Genomic DNA, 26,538 nt, shown 5'->3' with positions numbered 1-26,538 from the left:
ACCTATACAGATACTCAGACAACCAATCAATAACCTATATAGATCCTCATTTAGCTACTCACCAACCCATGCAACCACTTACACACCAACTGACAAGCTAAACTGTGTGAATGTCTGTATCAGTCACTAATCTGTGCATTCAGTAAGACACATGTAATCACTCACTTAAACAGTCACTTCTGTGCGGCCAGCAGCGGGGGCAGAACCAAGCAAGGACTGCAAGGCCCAGGGACCAGCGGGGCCTCGGGCGGACCTGCAGCCCCTCCGCCTTACTACCGGGGGCTTCATCTGCTTCTCGCTTCTCCTGCTCCGTGGATCACTTCTATGCGGCCAGCAGCGGGGGCAGAACCAAGCAAGGACTGCAAGGCCCAGGGACCAGCGGGGCCTCGAGCGGACCGGCAGCCCCTCCCCCTTACTACCGAGGGCTTCATCTGCTTCTCGCGTCTCCCGCTCCATGGGAGACACTTCGCGCATCACTTCTGTGCGGCCAGCAGCGGGGGCAGAACCAAGCAAGGACTGCAAGGCCCAGGGACCAGCAGGGCCTCGAGCGGACCGGCAGCCCCTCCCCCTTACTACCGGGGGTAATTAATTGCAGGCAGACTCCCGCGACGCGGGACGTGCGCGGGCACACGCCGGGCTAAGCCCGGCAAAGGGCGAGCCGTCTGTGGCAGCTAGGGGCCGAAAGAGGCCGGGCTGGGCCACCCCATTTGGCGTTTTGAACAAGGACTACTCCCTCACGGAAGTAAGGTAATGTGCTAATCGTATTAAATCCAGTTGACACATTTACCCCTCTCAGAACATTAACGCATTGAGCGCCACTAAGTAACTAACTGACCCCACTGCTAAAATGAGTAAACGGAAGGGGGTAGTTGGAACTCTAGATGATTTTATTATAAGGGCCGAATCGGTGCTTATACATGAGATACAGGCAACCTAGATCTTGCCCCGCTCCAACCGCGTCTGTCACCTAGGAGTACTTTGGACCTAATTTTCTCTGACATTTTAAGATCCTCCCCTGTGCCTTTAAGTCCTGATATAGTAGTTACAAACATACAGTCTTCATCCCCTTCTGCTAACCAGGATCTAAGCGCCCCTGCTAGCAATACACGAGGGACCCTGAGCAAGATAGCCAGAGGGCGGACACTGACCGTTACAACACTTGGGGGAAAGAAAAATGCACCAAAACTAAACCAGCCAAAATCCAGGCAAAAAAAGATAGACTCGGATACAGACGTCCTGTGTAGCAGTGATGGTAGCGGTGGCAATGGAACAGTTGAAGCACGGATGACCAACTCTATCTCTACCCAGACTGAAGATCCTCTGGTTAATGGCCCTAATACAACCGATATGGGTATCGAAATTTTAGAAACCTTGATGGAAGGATTTGAGTCCAGACTGGATGATCTAATGGACATTTTTGTTAAGAAACTTGATGTCCTATGGAAGAAAATGTCTAAGATAAATACTGTGGCAGCAAACACAAATAGGGGTGATGGTTTGGGCGGGGAAATTGCTCTGCACCCAGTATTGAATGGTCAAACAAATGGTCAAACCAATTGTAACGGTGCTTCGCAATCCCAAAGCGCAGTTGACCCCATGGCGCCCCCCCCAAGTTGCCTTCTGCGAATCATGTGGGAATAGGGGGGCTCCCGTATCAAAAAGCGATTATCATATTAATAGAAGCAGCAGGTTGACAATAGGGAAGGATGGTATGGGTATTGACAAGAGGGGCAACAACCAAGGCAGGCCACCTAAGCAGGGCTTAAGGCCAGTTAACAGCACCAACGATGTGAATAGAGATCTTAGTAAGTCTGGTTCTAATTTTAATTTGAATGTCTTACATCTCCCACCATCCTCCGCCCCATATTTGCTTGTCCTAACTGGCGTCCCTGCGCTTAGAGAGGGACAGATAGAGTCCTGGTCTGATCTCCAAAACAAGTCGGTAGAGTGGCTTCACAAACACAGAAATGTTGATCCGAATAGGATGGAAGAAATAATCATGGCCAGGAGAGTAGGGTGGGTGGCCATCCTTAACTCTAAATAGAAGCACTGAAACAGTTATGCGCTTATGGAGTGGAGTGGAGTGGTGTGGCTCACTGGTTAGAGGCGGCAGACCCAGAAGCAGAGGTCGTCCCGGGACCAGGGTTCGATTACCGACGCGGCAGGGTCTTGGCCATGGTCAGCGGACTCGATAATTCTCGCCTCGGTGCCTACTCCAACAATGGGTCCCACTCCAACTCTGGGCAATAGCTTGCTTAATCTCTACTAACGGCCCCTTGCTTGTCTTCACCTTGGAGAGGCCCAGGAGGGGCCATCTCACAGGGAAAGCCAGGATGGGTTCCCCAGCGGTATACAGCGCCGGGACGCCCCTTTGCTGGGGCAGCTGTGCGCTTTACAAGTATACGACATTATCGAATGGTTATCATGCCTCTAGTCTGGACACACAAGATTGACCACTAGTCACGGTATCTAATGTAGAAGCTAATGATACGTCAATCTTAAACGTATCAATCAGACCTAATCGCTCCCCAGAGAGGATAAGCCCAGCAAAAAGTGGCAATGGAGTTACCCTGAGTGTATTGAGCTGGAATGTGGCAGGTCTACGCTCAAAACTTGATAATATGGACTGGATAAACATGCTTAGGGAATATGACCTCTTCATGTTCCAGGAAACCTGGGCCACAGAAGAACTATTCATCGAGGGGTTCCATTGTTTCAGTGTGCTATCCCAAACACCAAGGATGGGGAGACCATCGGGAGGATTGTTCGTAGGGAATAATGTGGGTGCTGGGGGAAGCTTTAAGGTAATCCCATCCTATAGCTTAGATTATCAGGTAGTACTGTATAAAAGAGGGATCCATTTCCATATGATACATTTTTATAATAACGATTTTCAGTCAGTTCCAAACAAGAGTTTTATAAAGCTTTTTGACTTTATTTCATATTTGGATAATCAGTCCAATAATGGGGCCCCTTTGGGTATTTTAGTGGGGGCCGATTTTAATGCTAAAATTCCTGGCATACACCTTGAAAAGGGAACGGCCAATTCTGGACAATCGACAAGTAGAGGCGGAGAACTTGACCGGTTTATAAGATCCCATAATTTGTCCAATGTTATGGACCTGGTCGCAAGGTCAACCACGATCAGTCATCCTACCTATAGGTGAAGGGGTTGTAGTTCTATCAGATTTTATTTTTGTTTGCCCTCTGATAGAAAAACAGCTGGTATCTGCTGAAGTCGTACCCTCTGATTTTGGAGATCATAATCCCGTTAAGATATCAATATACACTGCCCATAGGCCGATTTTTCAGACCGAATGTGGGGCAACAAATCTAATGGTGCCAACTGATAATTTAAATGTAAATGTAAATGTATTTGAGCTTATATAGCGCACAGCTACCCACAGTTGGTTTCCCGGCGCTTGCTTGGGGAACCCGTCCTGGTATTCCCCTGTGAGATATCCCGGCAGGGTATCCACAAGGTGAAAGCCAGGCATCCCGCCGCGAGGGGCCGTTGTGGAGATTAAGCAAGCTATTGCCCAGAGTCGCAGAGTGTGAACCCGTGAGTCGAGAAGGCACCGGAGCAAGAATTATCGAGTCCGTGGAAATTTTAGCCAAAGACCCGCCGAGGCGGGGAATTGAACCCTGGTCCAGGGCCGATCTCAGCTTCCGGGTCTGCCGCCTCTAACCCCTGAGCCACACTTCTCCACAAGATTGTATTGGAAGGGAGTTCATAACTTTGAAATTTTCAGGAAATTGGCAAGGGACAAAATGCCTCTCATTGTTTCTTGCCTTTCATTAGAACTACCACCGGTACAGAAAATTGAGGATTTTGGGAAGATCTGTCAGACGATCAAAATCCTCCTCTGTAGACCGTCTCCTCAAGTGGCACCCAGACCCAGATGTTTCAACCATGTATGCACATAAGCAAACAGGAATTTACGCAGGGCTCTTTCAGCCACCCGAGGTGTACAGCAGAAGTTAAACTGGCCAGAAAGAATTATATTGAGGTAATCAGAGATAGGAAGCAGGATCTCCTGAGTGAACGATGGGGTAAATTGTCTGAAGCTGCTAGCCAGAAAAAGAGTAACATCTTTTGGGCGGCAGTCAGGGAGGTCCGTTCTATGGGCCAGTCCTCGACGCCGATTAGCTGTAATATTGCCAGCGATGTATGGGTTTAACATTTCTCAGGTATTTACGCCCCTCCACCCCCATGTGAGGCAACCTTTAATCCAGGTAGCCTGGCACCGATAGATATTAGCATTTTAGAAGTTGTCGAAGCCATTAACCAGAGCCTAGGTAATAAGGCGCCGGGCCCAGACGGGCTCCCTATTGATTTAATTAAGTGGAACCTGGACTTCTGGGCCCCTTTGCTTTTGAACGTTTTTAATAATTTAACTTTGACAAAAATACCAGCGACTTGGGCCAGAAGTATAATAGTCCAGATGTTTAAGAAGGCAGACAGGTCTCTTCCGTGCAATTATAGACCTATTTCTCTAATAGATAATACTCTTAAAATTTTAGGAAGAGTTTTGTACAACAAAATCGTGGGATGGACAGAAGCAAATGCCATCTTGGACCCATGCCTGCTGGGATTTAAGGGCAAGGTTGGAACTATTGAACAATTTCTCAACCTAAACTTAATTGTAGGAAAATATACTATTGCAAGGAGGACCCCCATCTACATGGCTTTTATGGACTTGTCCACAACTTTTGATCTAGTGAATAGGTCAAAGCTGTGGGCAATCCTTTCGGCAGAAGGGTTGGATGAAACACTGGTAAATTTTTTAGCATATTTACACAGAGGCCTCCAGGCTCAAGTAAGGATTGGGATGGGAGGAGAGGTTTCAGGGACCATTGATATTGGCAGGGGGGTCAGACAAGGATGCGTGTTGGCCCCCCTGCTTTTTATTATATATATCAATGGGCTGAATACCTTTCTGAAAAAGGTTACTCAAGATGTCCCATACATTAATAAAGAGCCCATCCCCGTACTTCTTTACGCAGATGACACGGTTCTTGTAGGCCGCACTCCAAATTCCCTGCGTCTTTTTGTCCAAAATTTTAACAATTATATGAAAGAGTTAGACCGGCGGGTACATTTTAAGAAATCCTTTTTGATGAGTAGTGGTCCAGGGAAGCGCGAAGTAGGCTCAATTACAATAGACGGGCAAAAGTTGACTTCCGTAAGATCTTTTGTTTACTTAGGTTTGGCCTTTGCTGTGAACGGAGTGAGCATTTATCTCACGCCAGCAGCAAGTTCTCAAAGGCCACCAATTCAATTTCAAGTCTATCCTGTCCTAAGACCGCGGGTGCTCTTTTAGCAGTACAGAAAATATACAAACTCCAGTGCACCCCGGTGGCTACATACGGTGCCGAGATCTGGGGAACGGTCAACTGCTCAGCAATCCAGCAGGAAGAAAAAAGTTGTGCAGGAAACTACTAAGCACCCCAATCTCAACCCCCCAATACATATGTCACAAGGAGCTCAATATTAATTTTATAACTGATTTTATTCGGGTACGACCGGCACTTATGGGTATCAGTGTGGAAGAACAAAGCGGCATTCTTGACACAGCAGATTATTAAGGGTCTACATTGCAATAAAAGCCTAGAAATCCCATGGCTAAGCGGTGTGCTCAGAAGCTTGCGCAGCGTATATAGAGAATATGTCTTCCTGGATCCCATATTAGCAGAATCAGTTCCAAAAAAGGAACTGCGGAATGCTTTGTACTCCCTATATAATAACCAGCGGGATGTGGAGGAGTCTAGGAAAACAATTGTGCAAAACTATATGGCTTTTAAACAGCACTGTTATCCGCTTCATATGAGTTTGACCTTATCGATGAGCCGTTGGGAAAGGATCCTTTTGTTTCGATTAAGAGCTGGAACAATCCGATTTGCACTTTGTTTTCCACTGGGTTATAGCCCAAATTTTAAGCAAAATTTGTGCTCTTGTGACCGGAGGAGTAAGCCAACTAATATGCATTTTATATTTTTCTGTAAATATTATCTTAAATACTCTAAACAGTTTATTTATCCATATTTTAACAAGAGAAGACCAACTACTTTGGAGGCAGTGTATCATTGCATACTAGACTTAGTTGATGTTGAATTGATTTTCCGCACTGGCATTTTTCTTAAAACTGCAATAAGGGCGCGTAGGTCTATGATGGATCCCTGATCATATATGACATGATCTGTGAATCGTTTTAACAATTATATATATTAACAATGATGGCCGTCTTTGCACCAGGCACTTTGGATATTGAGATGCCTTCAGTGATGTCTCTGACCATGTCATGAATGATGTAATATGTGACATCATCAGCAGTGCATTGTGGGGGCGCGAGTTATAGTTAGCTGAACTAACTATAACAGGGGAATTTCTATGGTTTTGTACGAGTGAAATGCCCAGCTAACTAGATCGTCCATGAAACCTGTGTTTTTTTCAGTGAAAAAAAAATATATATATATGCACTAATGGTGTTTAAAGAATAAAAGTACCTCTAAGAAAATAATTGTGGACTCCCTCTGTGCCGTGGATACTCTAGTGGGGACCGTACGGAGTTTGTTGAATATATATATATATATATATACCCACCCAAAATTGCTCCAGCAGTATGAGGCCGCACTCCCATTGAGGTGAAAGAAACATCTTTGTTTGTTTTGAAGCTGACCGCTTTTCCTCCCGTATTCGTGTCCCTGGCCTGACGCGTTTCGATTGGCTCTCACCATCTCATCAGAGGCCTCGTGAGCAGAGAATAATTGCGTGCATGACTCGCCGCCCCTTTATTTTTCTTTAAGTACACAGTACCCTTTCACCTCAATGGGAGTGGGGCCTCATACTGCTGGAGCAATTTTGGGTGAATGTATACACGGCGTGCCTCAGGCCGTGGAGGCGACGCACCACCTGGAAGAAGAATCACCGGGACCGCTCGAGAAGGACCCCCTTCTTGAATTGGGCAAATTGAGGTGTTAAATTTCAAGCTGACAAAGTTTCCTCCGGGGGCTCAATATGGGCTATAAATTATGTCCCCAAGAAATCGTGAGCAGACAACCCACTGGAGGGTGTAATTTGTGCCGAAAAGGACTACGTTGCCCAGCATGCAAAGGGAAAAAGGGTACTGTGTACTTAAAGAAAAAGAAAGGGGCGGCGAGTCATGCACGCAATTATTCTCTGCTCACGAAGCCTCTGATGAGATGGTGAGACCCCATCGAAACGCGTCAGGCCAGGGACACGAATACGGGAGGAAAAGCTGTCGGCTTCAAAACAAAGATGTTTTTTTCACCTCAATGGGAGTGCGACCTCATACTGCTGGAGCAATTTTGGGTGAATATATATATATTCACTGAAAAAACCATAGGTTATAGACCATATATAGTTAGGAATTTGCATTTACAAAACCTTGAAAATTCACTGAAAAAACCATAGGTTATAGACCATATATAGTTAGGGATTAGCATTTACAAAACCTTATTTTATTTGCACAAAACCATTGAAATTCCATATATAGTTAGTTGCACTAACTATATATCGCGGACCCGCAATCCACTGCTAATGATGTCACATATTACATCATTCATGACATGGTCAGTGACATCACTGATGACATCACTGATGACATCTCAAATGACATCACTGATGACATCACTGATGACAACACCCAGTGACTGTATGTTTCTGTAAAGTTAAAATATGTCTTACATATTGAAGAATGAGTGGATGTATAGGTGTCTGGATGAAGGATTTAGTAGGTGCATGACTGACTGTATGAGAGAATGATTAAATGTGTCTCACTGAGTGCATGGGTTAGTGATTAAAGTGTCTTAATTTGGCAATCATTATTTATGTTGTTTTGTAAACTGCTGCATGTTTAAATCAGTAGCTATATCAGTAACTATATGGGTTATTGAATGGTTGCCCAAGTATTTGTATGGGAGACTGAGTATGTGTGTGGGTGGCTGGGAGGTGTATAACTCTGTGCATAGATGTGTGAGCAGTTGATTCCCTAGGTGTATGGGTTCAAAAGCGCATGTAGAAACAGCTGTATGGACAGTTGACTGTGTGCATGAGTATATTGGTGAGTGAATGGATATCTCAGTGCTACATGTCAAAGTAAGTACATATGTAAAACACACTCCATGTGAGAGTTGACATATATAAATAACTGAACATAAGAGCCAGTGAATGTGAGAGTGGCTGTATGAATCATTGTGAACTTGTATCAAGGATTGTATAAGAGAGTAAATATGTGTTAGTATATGTTTGAATAAGTAAGGTGTGTATAACTGTATAGTTGAGGAAATGGAGATGTGATTGATTCTTTGCATGACTGACTAGGTGTGTGAGTAACTCCATGGATGTGTGACAGTCTGTGAGTGCCTGTTTACACTGAGTGTATCTAAGGTTATATTAGAGTCTGAAGATGTATTATCACATAAATGATATCATCAGTGATGTAATCAGTAATGTCAAATGAGATGTCAGTGATGTCATCAGTGATGTCATTTGAGATGTCATCAGTGATGTCATCAGTGATGTCATTTGAGATGTCATCAGTGATGTCATCAGTGATGTCACTGACCATGTCATGAATGATGTAATATGTGACATCATTAGCAGTGGATTGCGGGTCCGCGATATATAGTTAGTGCAACTAACTATATATGGAATTTCAATGGTTTTGTGCAAATAAAATAAGGTTTTGTAAATGCTAATCCCTAACTATATATGGTCTATAACCTATGGTTTTTTCAGTGAATTTTCAAGGTTTTGTAAATGCAAATTCCTAACTATATATGGTCTATAACCTATGGTTTTTTCAGTGAATTTCATTGGTTTTTTAAAAGCTAATATCTATAGCTGTAAAATATATTCTTTATTAAGTGACGTATCACGTAGCCCGTGAGACGCCTCATGATGCATCGCATAACCGTGACGTATCGTCTCTGCAGCGCAAACCAAACCCAAAACGTAAGCGCGCCAGAACACGCTTAAAGATATATATATATTTTTTAACCTTAATTAGACAAAATCCACACGTGCACATATCACAAACGTTCAAAAAACACAATATGTCGGACTCCCGTTACGCTGCCGGTTAGCTGCCCGGTTAACGTACCAGGAAGCACCTTTACCGCGAAAAATCGCAATTTTTTTTTCTTTTGCCCCGCAGGGAACTTTAATAGCCCCCTCATCAATCCTAGGGGTTCAGGAGGAGTCTGCCTTACCCCTTTCATTCATTTACACCTTTTTTTTTTTCCACCTCTTGTCTCTCGATCCCACAGAGAGACAAGATGGCGGCCGCTCCAGACTGTTTACAATGTTAACAGCCAATCAGCTTCTCCTCAGACTCCCGTTACACTGCCGGTTAGCTTCCCGGTTAGCTTCCCGGTTAGCTGCCCGGTTAGCTGCCCGGTTAGCTGCCCGGTTCACGTACCAAGACGCGTCTCTACGGCGAAAAAATCGGATTTTTTTTTTTTTTTTTTTGGCCCCACGTGGCTTTATAATATCCCCCTCATCAATCCTAGGGGGTCAGAAGGGGTCTACCTTGCCCTCTTTCCTTCATTTCCCCCTTTGTTTTGGCCTCCTCTTGTCTCTCGATCCTACCGAGAGACAAGATGGCGGCCGCTCCGGACTGTTTAGAATGTTGACAGACACCGGAGAGCCAATCAGCTTCGCATCGCAAAGTTCCGTTACGCGAAAAGTACGCGAACCGGAGCGCTGCCCGGAGCGCTGTTACAGATATATATCTTATTTTAAACGTTAATTTCTCAAAATCCACTGAAGCACATATATTGAGACCTAGCAAAGGCACATCGGGCTAACAGTCCCTACAATTTTGCCAAGTTTCGTGCAAATCCATTCAGCCGTTCGAGCTAAAAGTGAGGCCAACCGCCCTATGGAAAAATGAATGAGAAAACGCGTTTTGGGACCCCCCTTTTTTCTCGGCCCCCCCTTGACGACCCCCCCAAATTTTCAGGGGCTGCTCAGAAACAAAATGTGCCATTTTCCTGAAAATTTCAGCCAATTCCGTCCACAAACGCCAAAGTTATTAGACATAGAATTTTCAAAAGTTCCATAGAGAAAAATTCCTAACTATATATACCTACTGGCTATCGCCAGTAGGTAATATATATATATATATATATATCCCCCCAACCCCCCCCCCCCTTAATCCTGTGTTCAAGTTTTCCAAAAAGCAGGCACCGACTCCGTGGGATTCGTAATCAAGGGTCTTTATGTACAAGAAAGACGATCAGACGCGTTTTGGCGGACAAGTCCGCCTTGCTCACTACATATATTATATATATGTATATATATACACACACATATACACGATTGGAATTCACAAGGGTTTCCGAGCCCTATCTGGGACCGCCGCGCATGAAGCTTCATACACTTCCGGTTTGTGACGAGGGCCGGGCAAGAAAGTAAATTCTAATCGCCAGATCTTCAAAAGTCAAAGAATACTTGAGCAAATCTTGTCTTTAAATTTATTGAAGCAGCCTTGGGTGTCTTGGAGTATTCTTTGACTTTTGAAGAATTGGCGATTGGAAAAAAATATATATATATATTTATATTATACAGAGAGAAAGAGATTTAGATAGCGAGAAAGATATATTTAGATAGAGAGAGAGAGATAGATGTATTCACCGGCTTTAATATATATGTATATACCACTGCGTATATCTGTGATGTGTCCAAGGTAGCTTTTTGTGCCGGATGGGTTGGTAGTTTCGCCTCTGTAGCCTCAGCCAGCCTTCACCGTTACAGACACGCCGCCACCTGCGGTACATATTAACTTATACCCCTGCCACCCTAACTTCACACTGAGAAATGCCAGACCATGAAAATCCAATATGTTTTTCTTGCTTTGGACACTTGCATTCTTATAAATCACGATCTGCTCAAAGAGAACTTTTAGAAGACTGTTTTTTATCATCGACATTTTAATTAAAATTGATTTCTGGAAGGGAAAAAGTTATTAGCAGCAGCTCTTATTCGACGCCCACAGACAGTAGCGCTGCCGGTTAATTCATCACTCCCTCTGTGCCCCTAAGCATCTCTGCTTCCCGGCAGTGAGAGCGGAGGGCGGACCCTTTTGGGTGACTGGAATATTGTGCTGCATTAAAGGAGATGCCGACATGCAATGCTCTTCCCCTAGAAAGCAGTTTCAGAAATGTTCATTTGTAACATTAGGACGGAGGGCTCAGGAAAGGCCGTTTATGAGTCTCCGGTTTCAACTCTGACGTCCCCGTGGTGCTTTGTGTGTTCTTGGGCAATTCAAGATGTTATCTTTTGTTCTATTTAAGTCTAGCTCACTGGTTGTCTTTTAGAATGACAAAGACCAATGGGGGTATCGTGTTAGTGCATAGTTCCAAGGCTAAATAACTGAACATGGTAACACAGCGGGCAGAAGAAAGAAAACAGACATAACTGTCGCTATTAGTTAATTCCATTTGAAGTGAAATGCAGTGAAGTGCTTCTGTGTCGCTGCAGTGCAAGAATACACCCCAATAGGGTGCCTCGGGCCGCTGGTAAATGTTGCATTAAGAAAGCTGAGGTTCTCTAGTATGAAATTCTGTCCATTACAAAATGTGCCTTTGCAGTGGGAAACCGGTGGCACGATTCTAAAGGTAAGTCAGCCATGATTGATGTTGGGATGAAAATTCTCGTTTGGTTTCATTACATTAGATAGATCACATTATCAATCATGGATGTATATGACATCATTGATCTGAAGAGGTTGTACGTAGATGTGTTAAAACATTTGAGCTCTTGTTTCTTTTTTCTGCGTGGCCTTCTGAATACACGTTACACCCGTCATTTGTCGCTTTTGTCTTATTAGGCACCTCTCTAACACAATAATGTTGTTCGAAATACTTGTTTTTGAGTATTGTTTACCACGTCTATCCTGTGGAAGAACTGCTTCCTGTTTATCAGCATTATGTATGTTTGTCTTCCATTTCTGCAACGTAGCTGTGTGATTAACTGAAGGTTAGAACACTGTTCCTGAAGCTCGAGGCTTGGAATCCATATGATACTCTTTTAATAATCTTGGTGACTCACATGTGATCCAAATAGTGGGGGTTATGAAGTCTGGCTCTGCAAGAGAGGTGTGAACAACTATGTTTCCATGAATGTTGATATTTTTGGTTCCCATGACTGTTTCAGAGGACTTCCCTTGTGTCCAGTGTTCTCAACAAAGTACAGGTGTGAATGAGTCACATTGATCCCCTAAGGATTACCCAGCCTCCTGCCTTTTCCAGTCTCTTCTGCCCCATGTTTTCAAAAAATAGCATAACAAAAATACATCCTCCACCACTCAAATTAATTTCATATTTCCCTATACTAACTCCCCTCCACCTCCCCTTTACTTATCCCAACCCCCCTCCTACTGCTATAAACTCCCCCCAAAAATTAAAATGTTTCTAATTTTCTAGACCCTTCCCAGTTTTATCCCTCCACTATTCTTTCTTAATCCAAATAACAGACTAACATGTCCACCACTTAATTTATTTGCATATTTCCCTATAGTAATTCCAACAAATCCAGTTTGGGTCCGAAAATGCACTTCAACACCTAATCAGTGGAAGCAAGCACTATATAAATGCAAACCATTTTCCAGTTCTTTCTCTCCACTATCCTTTTCAATCTAAATAACAGACTAGCAAATCCACCGCTCAAATTAGTTTCATATTTCACTATACTAATTCACCACTAATCCTTTATGGGTTCCGGAGCAGCGTGCTACTCCCCGAAAAAGCGCTTCAATGTCTCGTCAGTGGTAAGTAAGCACTATATAAATGCAATTACAGTACAATACAATTACAATACAATACAGAGTCTGTGTGGGATAATGGGTGAGCCTAGTACTCCAATTAGATTTCATCACTGTGAGTGGTGATATTTTGAGCATGCACATGTGCACATCTACCCAAAAAGTAGTCTACTTTAGTGCTAATGCTGCTTTCATAGCCATTTTTTTTAGGTCTCGCCTGAGACAGTGCATGCTACCCATCCCCGAGCCCTCATGTCACTCTAACCTCTCTTTATCTTTGCCCACCCATAGACCCCTCAAATTATGGCCACCTCCCTTTACCTCTGCCCACCCTATAACCCTCAAGTCACCCTAACCTCCCTCTAACCTTTGCCTACCCTTGAACTCTCTAGCCACCATCTCCTCCCTTTACGTTTAATCATCCCTGAACCCTCAAGTCACCCTCACCTCCCTTTACCACTACCCAGCACTCAACCCTAAAGACACCCATACCTCTCTTTACCTCTGCACATTCCTGAAACCTAAAATTATTTTTTTTCAAATAACATTAAAAGTATTTTATTGAAAGAAAATGCTTACCAGTGCCATAAAGTAATGCTTGATAAAGATCCAATATTAACCTTATGTGGTCCTTACCTGCATGGTAAAGGCTGTTTTCATTAATGGGTAGGATATATCCAAACCCCTTCCATAAACACTCTCCTGCCTTCACCCTAGCTCTTCTATTTGTTTTGGGGGCACTGTCGATTGTGTTATGCCCTTCAGTCTGTTTGACAGGCATTTTAGTCTCTTTTATAATTTCTCCTCTACCCCCCGCAATCCATGCTTTATGTCTGTCCTGAGAAAGCACGAGGCGCTGTAGCTTACAAGACATTTTGTTTATTTACAGGGGGCTTAGAGTTCATCCATTGCTTACCATTGGTTGGCTTCATCGTCGCACTCATTTCCTTGCTTTTCTTTGGTCAGCGAGTGCTGGCTTCACTTCCTCTTGATGTGTGTATTCCTACTGTGGAGAAGTGTGGCTCACTGGTTAGAGGAGGCAGACCTGGAAGCAGAGGTCAGCCCGGGACAAGGGTTCAATGCTCGGCGGGGTCTTGAGTCCTAAAATGTCCATGGACTCGAGAATTCTCGCTCCGGTGCCTACTCGATTCACGGGTTCACACTCTGGGCAATAGCTTGCTTAATCTCCACAACGGCGCCTCGCGGCGGGATGCCTGGCTTTCACCTTGCGGATACCCTGCAGGGGTTATCTCACAGGGGAATACCAGGACGGGTTCCCTAAGCAAGCGCTTAGAAACCGCTCGGTGATTTGCGCTATATAAATTCCTGTACATTTACATTTACATGGCCCGAGTACTGCTTCCCTTGCCAAATGTCCTTTTACTGCAAGCTGCTTTCTGAGGTATTTTTTTCTTTGTACTTGTACCCCCTCACATCCTCTCTTCTCCTGCATTTTTAGGTCTCGCCTGTTGATGCGCATGCGCATCGAGCAAGCGAGACTATGGTGGCTTATCCACTCTTTATCCAACTTGCAAGGAAATCGTGGCGATTCCTTGCAGTGCACGAGAAATGTAAGCTCAATGCGCATGCGCATTGAGCTTAAAAGCGCGTGCACATGCCCCCAGCCGCCTGCCTTGCCTACTCTCCCAGCTGGTGCCGCTCCACCCCCTGCGGCATCAAAGGCTTTCACGGCCGGCCGGCCATGCTTTCAGTTTCACGACCGGCCGGCCGTGTGAAGTGCATTTCAAAGCCCGCTCTCCCTGCTCCGCCCCCTGCTCCGGCCGAGACGCATTTCTCCTCCCTCCTCCCCCCTCCCCATGCACCCTCAGTGGGCTGAAGAATTGCCAGAATGCAATATCACAGGCTTAGCTCTTGTTTAAGTTGGTAGTTCTCGTGGTGATTGGCTTGTGTGGTAGGTTTAAATAATCTTACCCTTATCGCACACCCATGTCTGGTTTAAAGACTGCGTTGCTTGCAGTTTGCGCCTTTCCCCGTCAGCCCAAGAACAGACGTGCTGCCATACTGACACCCGCCAGGTTGTGCTGGCTTGTATCCGGTCCGGTGCAATCCTTTTATTAATGACCCTTTGGTGGTACTCAGAAGCGTTCGTCCTCAGCCCCTCGTATCTAGTTAATAATCCGCTCTTTGCGAGCTTCTCCTCCGTGTGCTTGTCCTCCCCATTACCACTCGTACCACTCATTCCACTCCTTCGAATTTCTCTTCAACTCTTCTATGCATCCATCTCACTCCTGCCTCCCTGCTGTCTTAGCCTACCACTCCGTCATTCAAAATCTACTCTTAAGGACAGTCTGCTCTACTATTCCGGTAAAGCCTACCTGGACTCACATGTGTGGGTTCTGGTGTTTTTCCCCTCGATATGTTCAACTTCTAAACACAAGCTGTTGCATGCCTTTGTTTAACATTGTTGCTGAGAACATGACCTCGCTCATACGGTTAAATTTAGGATACTACTTCTGGCTTAAGCACCATCAGGACATAGTATCACCGAGTGTTCGATTTTCTAAACCTCTCCTTGCCCTTTATGTAGATCCTTAATTGTGTTAAAAGCTGCTCGCGTTATGCACAGTCCCGAATAAAATGTTAAAAGATACATGCATTAAAAGTTTCAAAATCCCTTAAAGATACATGATAGTTTTGCACAAGTGAAATGTCGGCATTAGGGCTACTAGAATTAGTGGCTTAAATCTATTTTAGTACTGTAGCCGCTGACACTTTAGTCGCTGGCCAGATGGTGGTTGTATTAGACGTTACAAGCAGTTTCTAAATGGGGGTGGGTAAATTCAGTGATGACACCTTCTTTTTGTAGTGGCTGCAGGCCGCCATTGTATACTGTTTTTGTGCTTTTTATACTTCTACAACATGAAGATCGAAAAAAAAAACTTTTCTTTACTGCAACAGCCAGGCATATGCTCTTTTGTGTGTAATGGTTGCATCTGCGGGTATTATTTTTAGCCCGTTGTGGAAAACTGATGACTACATATAGACCTCGATAAGACCCTTTCGCGTTTAAAATAGTTTACCATTTGAGTTTGAGATGCTAATTATTTGCCTAAGATTATTCTCGTCCTATCAAAACATAAAGCACTAGTCCGCAATTTATAACACGTATATTGTGCAACACTTCCATGACATTTTTAAAGTAACTATGCTGATTTTCCTGGCTATTGCACATGTTTCCCTCACCCACCCTCAACCCCTCATCCCCACTCACCCTCAACCCCTCACCCTCACTCACCCTCAACCCCTCACCCTCACTCACCCTCAACCCCTCACCCTCACTCACCCTCAACCCCTCACCCTCAATCCCTCACCCTAACTCACCCTCACCCTCACCCACCCTCACCCTCACTCACCCTCACCCTCCCTCAACCCCTCACCCTCCCTCAACCCCTCACCCTCACTCACCCTCAACCCCTCACACTCACCCTCACTCACTCACCCTCACTCACCCTCACTCACCCTCAACCCCTCACCCTCACTCACCCTCAACCCCTCACCCTCACCCTCACTCACCCTCACCCTCAACCCCTCACTCACCCTCACTCTCCCTCACCCTCACTCACCCTCAACCCCTCAGCCTCACCCTCACTCTCACTCACCCTCAAACACCCTCAACCCTTCAGCCTCACCCTCACTCACCCTCACTCGCCCTCAACCCTCACCCTCACTCACCCTCAACCCCTCACCCACCCTCACTCACCCTCAACCCCTCACCCTCACTCACCCTCAACCCCTCACCCTCACTCACCCTCACCCTCACTCACCCTCAACCCCTCACCCTCGACCCCTCCCCCTCAACCCCTCACCCTCACTCACCCTCACTCACCCTCAACCCCTCACCCTCAACCCCTCACCCTCACTCACCCTCACAACACATATTGTGTTACAATAGGGGTCACATTTGCGAAAGATAAAAATATTGGCATTGTAAATAACAAAGCTATTAATTCGCTATTTTCAAAACAAGCACATAAATAAAAAATGTGTCCTTTACAATACCAATAGCTCAAACTTTCCTAATGCGAGACCTATTGGATTGCTGTGCTTCTCTCCCCTGCTGCACTCTCATGCTCTCTAGAGATGTGGCCTAACGACCAGAGCTGCCATCTAAGTCACGTAAATACAAAACATGTTGCATTCCAAATGCTATAGGTGTCATATTCGCAAAAGTTATAACTATTGGCATTGTAAATGACAAAGCCATCAATTTAGCAATTTTAAAAACCAACAAATTAATAACATATGTCATTTACAAGACCAATAACTCCAACTCTTCTAATGCGAGACCTATTGCATTTCCAATGCTTGCTTTGCCCTGTTCCCCACCCTCTTCGTGCTTTGTTTGGACAGTCCGCCCCCACCTCTACCCCATTGTTGCTTGTCCCAACATCCCAAACCTCCCCCTTTGCTTGCCCCCTCCAGTCCCGCCAGGGAAAAAGCAACTAAAAATCACACCCACTGGTTTCAAGATGCTACAAAATGCAGCCGCGCTCCGCTCCCTGCTGTGAGTGGCCTTTTTGGTTCTGTCTTCATGCGGTGATAACATGGCAAACTTCAACTCGGACGTAAACTAATTACACTTTTCTTTTTGAAAGTACATAATAATTCCATACTAAGAAAATGGACCACTGCCCTTCATGGTCAGTGCTAGCCCAGCATAGCGCTTTTTCCTAACTTTCAGCAATGCTGCACAGGAACCTCACTGCTGGTTCACATAGCTAAAAGGACGTGACAAAGCCAATAACTCTCCTTTTGGCAAGACCTGCTGACTTTGCTAATGCTTGTTTATAAATGTATTTTTGTAATGGGTAATTTTTTGGTCCTTGTGATTTTACTATAATTGTATGTACAATCTATTAATAGGGCTTTCAGTCAGCCCTCTCGTTTCACTGGACTGTTATTGCATCATTCTCCTCCACCCACTGCAGCATACAGCATGGGGCAATGTATCGTCCTACTTCAGCCATTGGCTAACTTCACTACGAGTGACAGCATTCTTTCACAAAGAAAAAATCGACACACAAAACAGCTCCCTTCAGTGCAGTGCCTGCTATGGCAAAGTGTGCTTTTTGTGTTCCAAAATGTTTAGTGTGTGTTAGTTAGTGTTACGTTGATGAAGATCTGGTTGCCTCCCCAAAAATAACGCTTTGGAAAAATCAAGCATTGACAAAACCAGAAGGCTGGTGGTCAACTGTAGACATTTTTGGGTCTGGCATTCCTTAAGACGTTCTAGTTTTTCCAACATTATATATATATATAATACACTTATTTAGAGGGTCCTTCTGCTGGTCTTAATGACCCATTGTGTCATTGGTATTTTTTTCCATCTACTACGGCTTACACAATGGGGCAGTGTGTCTATCCTGATATTGGCTAACTTCACAGAAGTGGCTGCATTCTGCTCTTTCACAATAGTAAATGCACACACACAAAGTAGGTCCGTTCAGTACCTGTGATTACTATGGCAATGTGTACTTTTTGAGACCAAAAACATTTCAGCTAATGCTGGCAAGTACCCCAAAAATAAAATGTTACAAAAACCATTACAAACCAAAAGAGGCGTTTACTAATTCAGAAGGCTGGAAGAGAGCTCCAGGCCTATTGGCTTTGCCAATGCTCTATTATATATGCAGCCATCTTTAGTTAGTGTATTTTTTTGTTGCGTTTTATTACTTAAAAAATTGTAATGCCTGTTTAATATATTTACAAAAATAAAATAGTCACAGGCTTGACAAGGTGACTTCTATTAACTTTTCAAAGGCTTGTTATGTTTAGCTTGGTGGCAATGTGAGCAGCTGCAGACCTCCTGCCCTAGTCAGTCTGCGCAAGTGCAGATGGATGGTTGCCTTCAGCTATGTCCTCTGCAGAGGTGTTAAACCCAGGAAGTAGCCCACTGCAGCGTAATGGTATGTGGAATCTTGACCGTAGCGATAGTGAGTCCACATTCAAGTCAATGAGTACAGGTGAGTAGTTGCCTCCAGAAATGACCTCTGAAGCGATCTATGTAGATGTTAAGTACAAAAACGACCCTACACCTGGATTTTGCCCACTTGAGTGGTGGACGCGGCATGTCCACTGCTACAGCAACATTGCAGGTATCCAGGGAGTCAAACAACTACACCAAAGACAGGGAGATTTACAAGACGCTGGAGAACTAGTGTGAAGTGAACTCTTTTAATGCTGCAGGAAGCATGACGGTACAGGTGTAGACCCATTGCACAGACGATGGTAGCAGAAGAAGCAAGGGGAGTCCCAGACGCGGAGGGGCTAGCAGAACGAGTCTGCTGTGTCCTAGTTCAAGTCAGCCTACACCTTATGTGTAGGACAAGAGGGCGTTCAAGTAGTATCGAGGAGGAAAGGATAAGGCAGATCTTTCCTCCGGTTTGGCGTGTAATTGGAGGTCAGAGAGCGCGATTGAGCCAGATGGGCTCTGGTCAGGCTGTACTCGCACAGCCTGGGATGAAGCTTGACTGCTATTTTATTTTTGTCTAAAATGTGTTACTATTGTTCCAGTGGATTATAAATAAAAATACAAAGAGTACAATGCGTTTTCTTGTATTTTCTGATATCAGTTTAGGGATTCGTAGTTGATTGCACACGGCTAATAATACCCATAGCCCAACAGTACACAGAAAATGGACAAATTATGGCCCATTGTTACCAAATTATCCATGACACTCGACGTAAAGGACAACTTGCGCCACTTCCCTGTTTTACACCATCTTCGTCCAATGCTTCTTTCTGTGGAGTATTTAATGCACCACCTCTCTCTCATAGATAAAGTATTCCTTTCGTTTTTGAGTAAATATTGTGCCTCTCATTCTATGTGGTGCATCTTTAAAGATTAGGTCGATTTGTAATATTGGAGAGTTCCCCAATGCCTTGGTGCTGTTTATTTATCAGTGTGTTTAAATTGTTTGAGGGAATAGTTCCGGAGTTGCTCTTCCGTATTCAGTAGGAAGATAACCAGCTCCCGATCCGCTCTTACTGTCTGCTCTAAACTTTGTTTTCTGTGTTTGTGTTAACAGATTATCACCAAGCCTCGCAGGGATGACCTTGACGGCTCTTTTGACAGCTCTGATGAGCGCCTGATAGCTGGGCCAGCTGGCAGGCAGTTCCATTCTGCTAGGTTGTTAATGACCCATTCAGCCCCCTCATCAGCTCAGAAAGATTCCCTAACTCCGGTCTTAAATCGATCTTCTCTTCGGGAAAGGTAATGTTGGCTCCAGTCTTCTCTTTTGTGAGATGGTGAATTGCTTCCACCTTGGCGCGAATTAACTGCAGTTTATTATTATTAGCCGGCTGCGCTTTATTGCAAGGAAAGCGCTGGCAATAAATACAGCAATGGCAGGACTATCTAGGACTGTTAAGCTTACAACAGCTGTCTGAAGGAGCTCTTCATGTATCGTTTATTTTGTTGGTTTGATGAAATGCATGTGCTTGAAACTGAAGCATTTGTCTACTGATGAGTTCGACATGGCGCTGTCACGCTATGTGTCTTGCATATCGTAGTGGTAGATAAAACCGCAAAGTCCCAAACCTAATGAAAACATGAAATAAAGCACTGGCAACATTCTGAGTTCAGACTTAAATATGTATGTATGTGTATATATATGTGTGTATGTATATATATATATATATTCCAACTTTTCGTCCACAGGTCAAAGAACGATGTCCAAGCCTCAGTTGTATGCAATACTGGATTTATTTCACATCCCACTCGACGCGTTTCGGGAAAGCCTTCCCTTTGTCACGAGTACATTGGTCAGTTACATCCATACTTTTAAAAGGAAATCACATGACTTAATTTGCATGATAAACATAGCCAACAGACTATCAACACATCATGTGTCTGGAGCTATGTATTGCGCCTTATTTCACGATTCTTGGGCTTTGGTATGCTTCAATCACATTGCAATCTTTAGCAGCTTCAGTCAATCATTGCTATCATTATTATACATTGGACGATCGTTGTTCACGGAACATTGTGAAACATTGTATTCCATGTCCTAAATGCGCCCTTGGCTCGCTATTTACATAAATGCATTTTGAATCGCACCGATACTCAACTCAAATGTTGCGCTAGTCTGTTCAAAAAGTAAAATCATACTTAAACTTCTGTTGGTAAAAGAAGAAACAAAATAAATGGTTCAAGAGGTTTCTCTTTTATGCAGTCGTTTAGCAGCCTCGAACCGTCGGTCAGGCATGCGCTTTAGACATCTTGGTGCTCGCGCTAACGATTGAGCTAATGCTGCTCCAATCACATTCGCTCTTTTGCCTCGTACTGTACACGCTTAACAGTGGCCTTAAGGGTATGAGGCTTAGCAGTGTACAACATATGTGCTTTCGCATTAAGCCTCCAAGAATATGGGATTTCGCCCCAGTGGCCAAAAACAATTCTAACAAACGTCCATAATCATCATACTTGAATCTTGACTTTCGCGTGATATTCATTAATCACAGTGATTTGCCCGTTCAATTCCGGTATCAAAAAGCATACTTTCACACATAATCTGGACTGGCGTCTCGTCAAACTCTCCCACACTGTTTGGTACCTGTGGCAAAATAAGATACAGTTAAAATATATTTAAACATGTCACATCTTTCATACTCACATGGGTTGATTATGTGCGCACAGAATTCTGTTCAAACTGCTTTCAATTCTTTTGGAATTTTAATATGTGAGTATGAAAGATGTGACATGTTTAAATATATTTTAACTGTATCTTATTTTGCCACAGGTACCAAACAGTGTGGGAGAGTTTGACGAGACGCCAGTCCAGATTATGTGTGAAAGTATGCTTTTTGATACCGGAAATGAACGGGCAAATCACTGTGATTAATGAATTAGCTCAATCGTTAGCGCGAGCACCAAGATGTCTAAAGCGCATGCCTGACCGACGGTTCGAGGCTGCTAAACGACTGCATAAAAGAGAAACCTCTTGAACCATTTATTTTGTTTCTTCTTTTACCAACAGAAGTTTAAGTATGATTTTACTTTTTGAACAGACTAGCGCAACATTTGAGTTGAGTATCGGTGCGATTCAAAATGCATTTATGTAAATAGCGAGCCAAGGGCGCATTTAGGACATGGAATACAATGTTTCACAATGTTCCGTGAACAACGATCGTCCAATGTATAATAATGATAGCAATGATTGACTGAAGCTGCTAAATATTGCAATGTGATTGAAGCATACCAAAGCCCAAGAATCGTGAAATAAGGCGCAATACATAGCTCCAGACACATGATGTGTTGATAGTCTGTTGGCTATGTTTATCATGCAAATTAAGTCATGTGATTTCCTTTTAAAAGTATGGATGTAACTGACCAATGTACTCGTGACAAAGGGAAGGCTTTCCCGAAACGCGTCGAGTTGGATGTGAAATAAATCCAGTATTGCATACAACTGAGGCTTGGACATCGTTCTTTGACCTGTGGACGAAAAGTTGGAGTATTGTGGGATTGGCGATCCCGTCCAAAGCCCGCCGCTGCAAGGGGCCACAACAGCGTAGCGCCAAAACTTGCTTGGAATATATATATATATATATATATATATATATTCTCACTGAAAAAACCATAGGTTTGAGACCATATATAGTTAGAAATTAGCATTTACAAAACCTTGAAAATTCACTGAAAAAAACATAGGTTTGAGACCATATATAGTTAGGAATTAGCATTTACAAAACCTTATTTTACTCATACAAAACCATTGAAATTCGCATATATAGTTACTTGGACTAACTATATTTCGCGAACCCGCAATCCACTGCTGATGATGTCACATATTACATCATTCATGACATGGTCAGTGACATCACTGATGACATCACTGATGACATCACTGATGACATATCAAATGACATCACTGATGATATCATCCGGTGACCGTATGTTTCTGTGAAGTTTAAATATGTTTTACACATTGAAGAATGAGTGGATGTATAAGTGTCTGGATGAAAGATTAAGTAGGTGCGTGACTGACTGTAGGAGTGAGTGAATAAATGTGTCTTTCTGAATGCATGGGTTAGTGACTAAACTGTCTGAATGTGTGCATCATTATGTTTGTTGTTGTATAACCTGTTGCATTTGTTGATCAGTAGCTATATGAGTGGCTATATGTGTTATTGATTGGTTGCCCAAGTATTTGTATGAGAGAATGAGTGTGTGTGTAGGTGGCTGGGAGGTGTGTGATTCTGTGCATAGATGTGTGAGCAGATGATCCACAAGATGTATGGGTTCAAGAGTGCATGTGGAAACACCTGTATGGGCGATTGACTGTCTGCATGGGTGTATTGGTGAGTAAATTGATATCTCAGTGCTACATGTCCAAGTAAGTACATATGTAAAACACAATGCATGTGACAGTTGACATATATAAATGACTATACATGGGAGCCAGTGATTGTGCCAGTTCCTGTATGGATCATTGTGTACTTGTATCAGTGATTGTATTAGAGAGTAAGTATGTGTTAGTATATGTTTGAATAATTAAGGTGTTGTATGTATAACTGTATAGTTGAGAAAATGGAAGTGTGATTGATTCTTTGCATAACTGACTAGGTGTGTGAGTAACTCCATGGATGAGTGAAAGTGTGTGAGTGTCTGTATACACTTTGTGTATCAAAGTTTATATTAGAGTGTGAAGAGGTTCATCGTATTATCACATGAATGATGTCATCAGTGATGTCAACAGTGATGTCATTTGAGATGTCATCAGTGATGTCATCAGTGATGTCACTGACCATGTCATGAATGATGTAATATGTGACATCATCAGCAGTGGATTGCGGGTGCGCGAAATATAGTTAGTCCAAGTAACTATATATGCAAATTTCAATGGTTTTGTATGAGTAAAATAAGGTTTTGTAAATGCTAATTCTTAACTACATATGGTCTCAAACCTATGGTTTTTTCAGTGAATTTTCAAGGTTTTGTAAATGCTAATTTCTAACTATATATGGTCTCAAACCTATGGTTTTTTCAGTGAATTTCAATGGTTTTTTAATAGCAAATATCTATAGCTGTAATATATATTCTTCTTTATAATGTATACTATATTTTCTATGTATGTAATAAATTTTTTTTTATGTTTAATATTCTTTTTATTTTTTTTATTTTTTTTTTTGCCCCGGTGCGCTTCCGGTGCGCGCACTGGGGAGTGCACCGGTAAGCGCAATTTCGTGGAGCGTCTTGATGTGCACTCCGTTGAGCGCCCTGTTAGCGCTATTGCCGCGATCGAAAACAACATCGTGACGCGTCGCGTAAGCGTGACGTATCGCGTAGCCGCGTGATGCGTCTTATGGCGCGTCGCGTAAGCGTGACGTATCGTGTTGCCGCGCGATGTGTCTCATGACGCGCTGCGTAAACGCACCCGGAAGCGCTCCGTGGCGCGGCCTGGTGCGCATGTCGTAAGCGCGCCGGACCGCGTAACGTAAGCGCATCGGGTCATGTGACCTGAAAATAACACTTTTCATTGGTTCTCATCATTTTTTTTCTCCAAATGATGAAAGCCCCCTCCTTTTTTCCTCATTCTAACTTTCTTCATTGAGCGAGCAAGAGCTATTTTTGATCAGTGCAATGGCATCACTTGTAGCCGCAGCTGGTGCACCCCCACCACCACCACCACCACCACTAAGAAAAGAAGGTCCACCACCACAGTTCCTTGGAGGAGAAGAAGAAGAGGAGGAAGAAGAGGAGGAGGAGGAACAACCAAGGCGCTTCCTGCCTGAAGAACCAAGGCAAAGGCACGTTAAAGTGCACTTTATTTGGCAATTCTTTTCATTCCCTGAAGACCAGAAAAAAGTGAACGCCCCCAAAGTCACCTGTCTAATTTGTGGCAGAGTCCTCTCCAAGGGCAATCCCAAAATAAAATATTCATTTGGTAATTTTACCATGATCCGCCACATGGAGAGGTGGCATCCCAATAACTTAGCCCAGGCTGAAGTACAGGAACTTCAGAACAACCCACCCCCTGTGGCCAGCACCTCCTCTACTGAAGACTCACTTTCTGGTCCTGAAGGACGCCAAATGGTGCCAAATATACAACAAAAATTTGTCACCATAAAAATAGTTTGCATTTTCTGTGGCAAAACGTTATGTTATGGTGAACTTAGTGTCACCTTAATAAATAATGCTGTGGACAACCACCAATGCAGCAAGAAAAGGAAGCAGTAATTCTTTTCTTTTTTTTTTTTGCTCCTGTTGAGCCATTTCCAATTCCCTGTTTTTTGTTTGTTCCCTTAAAAAACACAAAAAAAATATAAAATTGCTCAAAAATACAAAAAAAAATGTTCTGAAAAATAATTTAAAAAAATATAAAACAACAAAAAGAATTAAAAAAAGTTCTTTTCAGAACTACCTCCCATTTATAAAATATTGCTAAAAATTTTAAACTCTGGCATTCTTTTTTCTCTTTTGTGCGCTTTCCGGTGCGCTCCCCGGTGTGCGTACCGGGCGCTCCGTCCGCGAAAATCGACCGCTGGGCCCTTTTATAGCCCCCACATCAAACCTAGGGGGTCAGGGGGGGTCTACCCTGCCCCCTTTTGGTCATTTCCCCCTTTGTTTTTGCCACCTCTTGTGTCTCTATCCTGCCGAGACACAAGATGGCGGCCGCTCCGGACTGTCTGGAATGTTGACAGACACCGGAGGGCCAATCAGCTTCTCCTCGCGAAGTTCCGTTACGCGCCCGGTGCGCGCACCGGGGCGCTCACCGGAGAGCTGTCACAGATATATATATATTTTTGAACCTTAATTACTCTAAATCCAATGGAGCACATATCTTGAGACCTAGCAAAGGCACATCGGGCTAACAGTCCCTACAATTTTGCCAAGTTTGGTGGAAATCCATTCAGCCGTTCGGGCTAAAAGTGAGGTCGACCGCCCTATGGAAATTAACATGGGGAAAACACGTTTTGAGACCCCCCTTTTTTCTCGGCCCCCGCCTCACGAATCCCCCCCAAACTTTCAGGGAAGGAGCGGAGCGTAAATGTGCCATTTTAAGGAAAATTTCAACCAATTCCGTCCATCAACGCCAAAGTTATTCAACATAGAATGTTGCAAAATCCCTATTCAAAACAATCCTAACTATATATACCTACTGGCGACCGCCAGTAGGTAATTATGTGTATATATGTATGTATGTATGTATGTATGTATGTATATATATATATATATATATATATATATATATATATATATATATATATATATATAAAATATATTTTTTTTTTCTAAGTTTGCTGCTGTGTAAAAAAAATAAATTACACTTTGTATGCAGCGCAGAGATAAATAATGTAATGTGTGATGACTCAGTCTACTTTTGAGATGTAAAACCATCTCATGCTTTGCCATGCAAGCTCTCCGTAAGAGATGGAATGATACACCAAATATCCAATAGCATGATGTGAAAGTCATCATGGGATGAGCCAAAGCCCACTGTATGTATATAGTCACTCGTACTGAACCGTTAAGCCACACCTAACAAGAAAAGCAGTTTACAGGGCCTTGCATTGCTTTCCATCCTTCAAAATAGTTGGGTTTATTTTCACCTTAACCCACATTCTGTAGTTCCTTTTTACTTCAGTCTCTGCTTTTGGTTCATGTATACCTTAACATGTTTTCAAGTGCAAACCTAGCTAGGCGGGTGTGGAGCTATTTACAAAGAACATAAAAGCAAACAAAATATTGAAAAAAAAGTCAGAATAAATGTCTAAATGACTGCAG

At 43.5% G+C, this 26,538-nt stretch overlaps 1 protein-coding gene across 2 annotated transcripts in view; it reads left to right on the top strand.

The window, feature by feature from the left end:
• The window catches only part of SPATA6 (spermatogenesis associated 6), a 373,911-nt gene that overhangs the window by 160,131 nt on the left and 187,242 nt on the right, over positions 1 to 26,538 (top strand). For both annotated transcript variants that reach the window (XM_086952403.1, XM_086952404.1), the window contains exon 6: positions 19,838 to 20,022. In XM_086952403.1, the coding sequence (XP_086808529.1) occupies positions 19,838 to 20,022 (185 nt within the window). The remainder of the gene's footprint in view (positions 1 to 19,837; positions 20,023 to 26,538) is intronic.

Source organism: Lissotriton vulgaris, chromosome 1_1 (genome assembly GCF_964263255.1).
Source record: "Lissotriton vulgaris chromosome 1_1, aLisVul1.2, whole genome shotgun sequence".
In the NCBI taxonomy this organism is placed as follows: Eukaryota; Metazoa; Chordata; class Amphibia; order Caudata; family Salamandridae; genus Lissotriton; species Lissotriton vulgaris.
The sequence above is the reverse complement of the archived record's forward strand: the minus strand, read 5'-3'. Positions and strand labels throughout refer to the sequence as shown.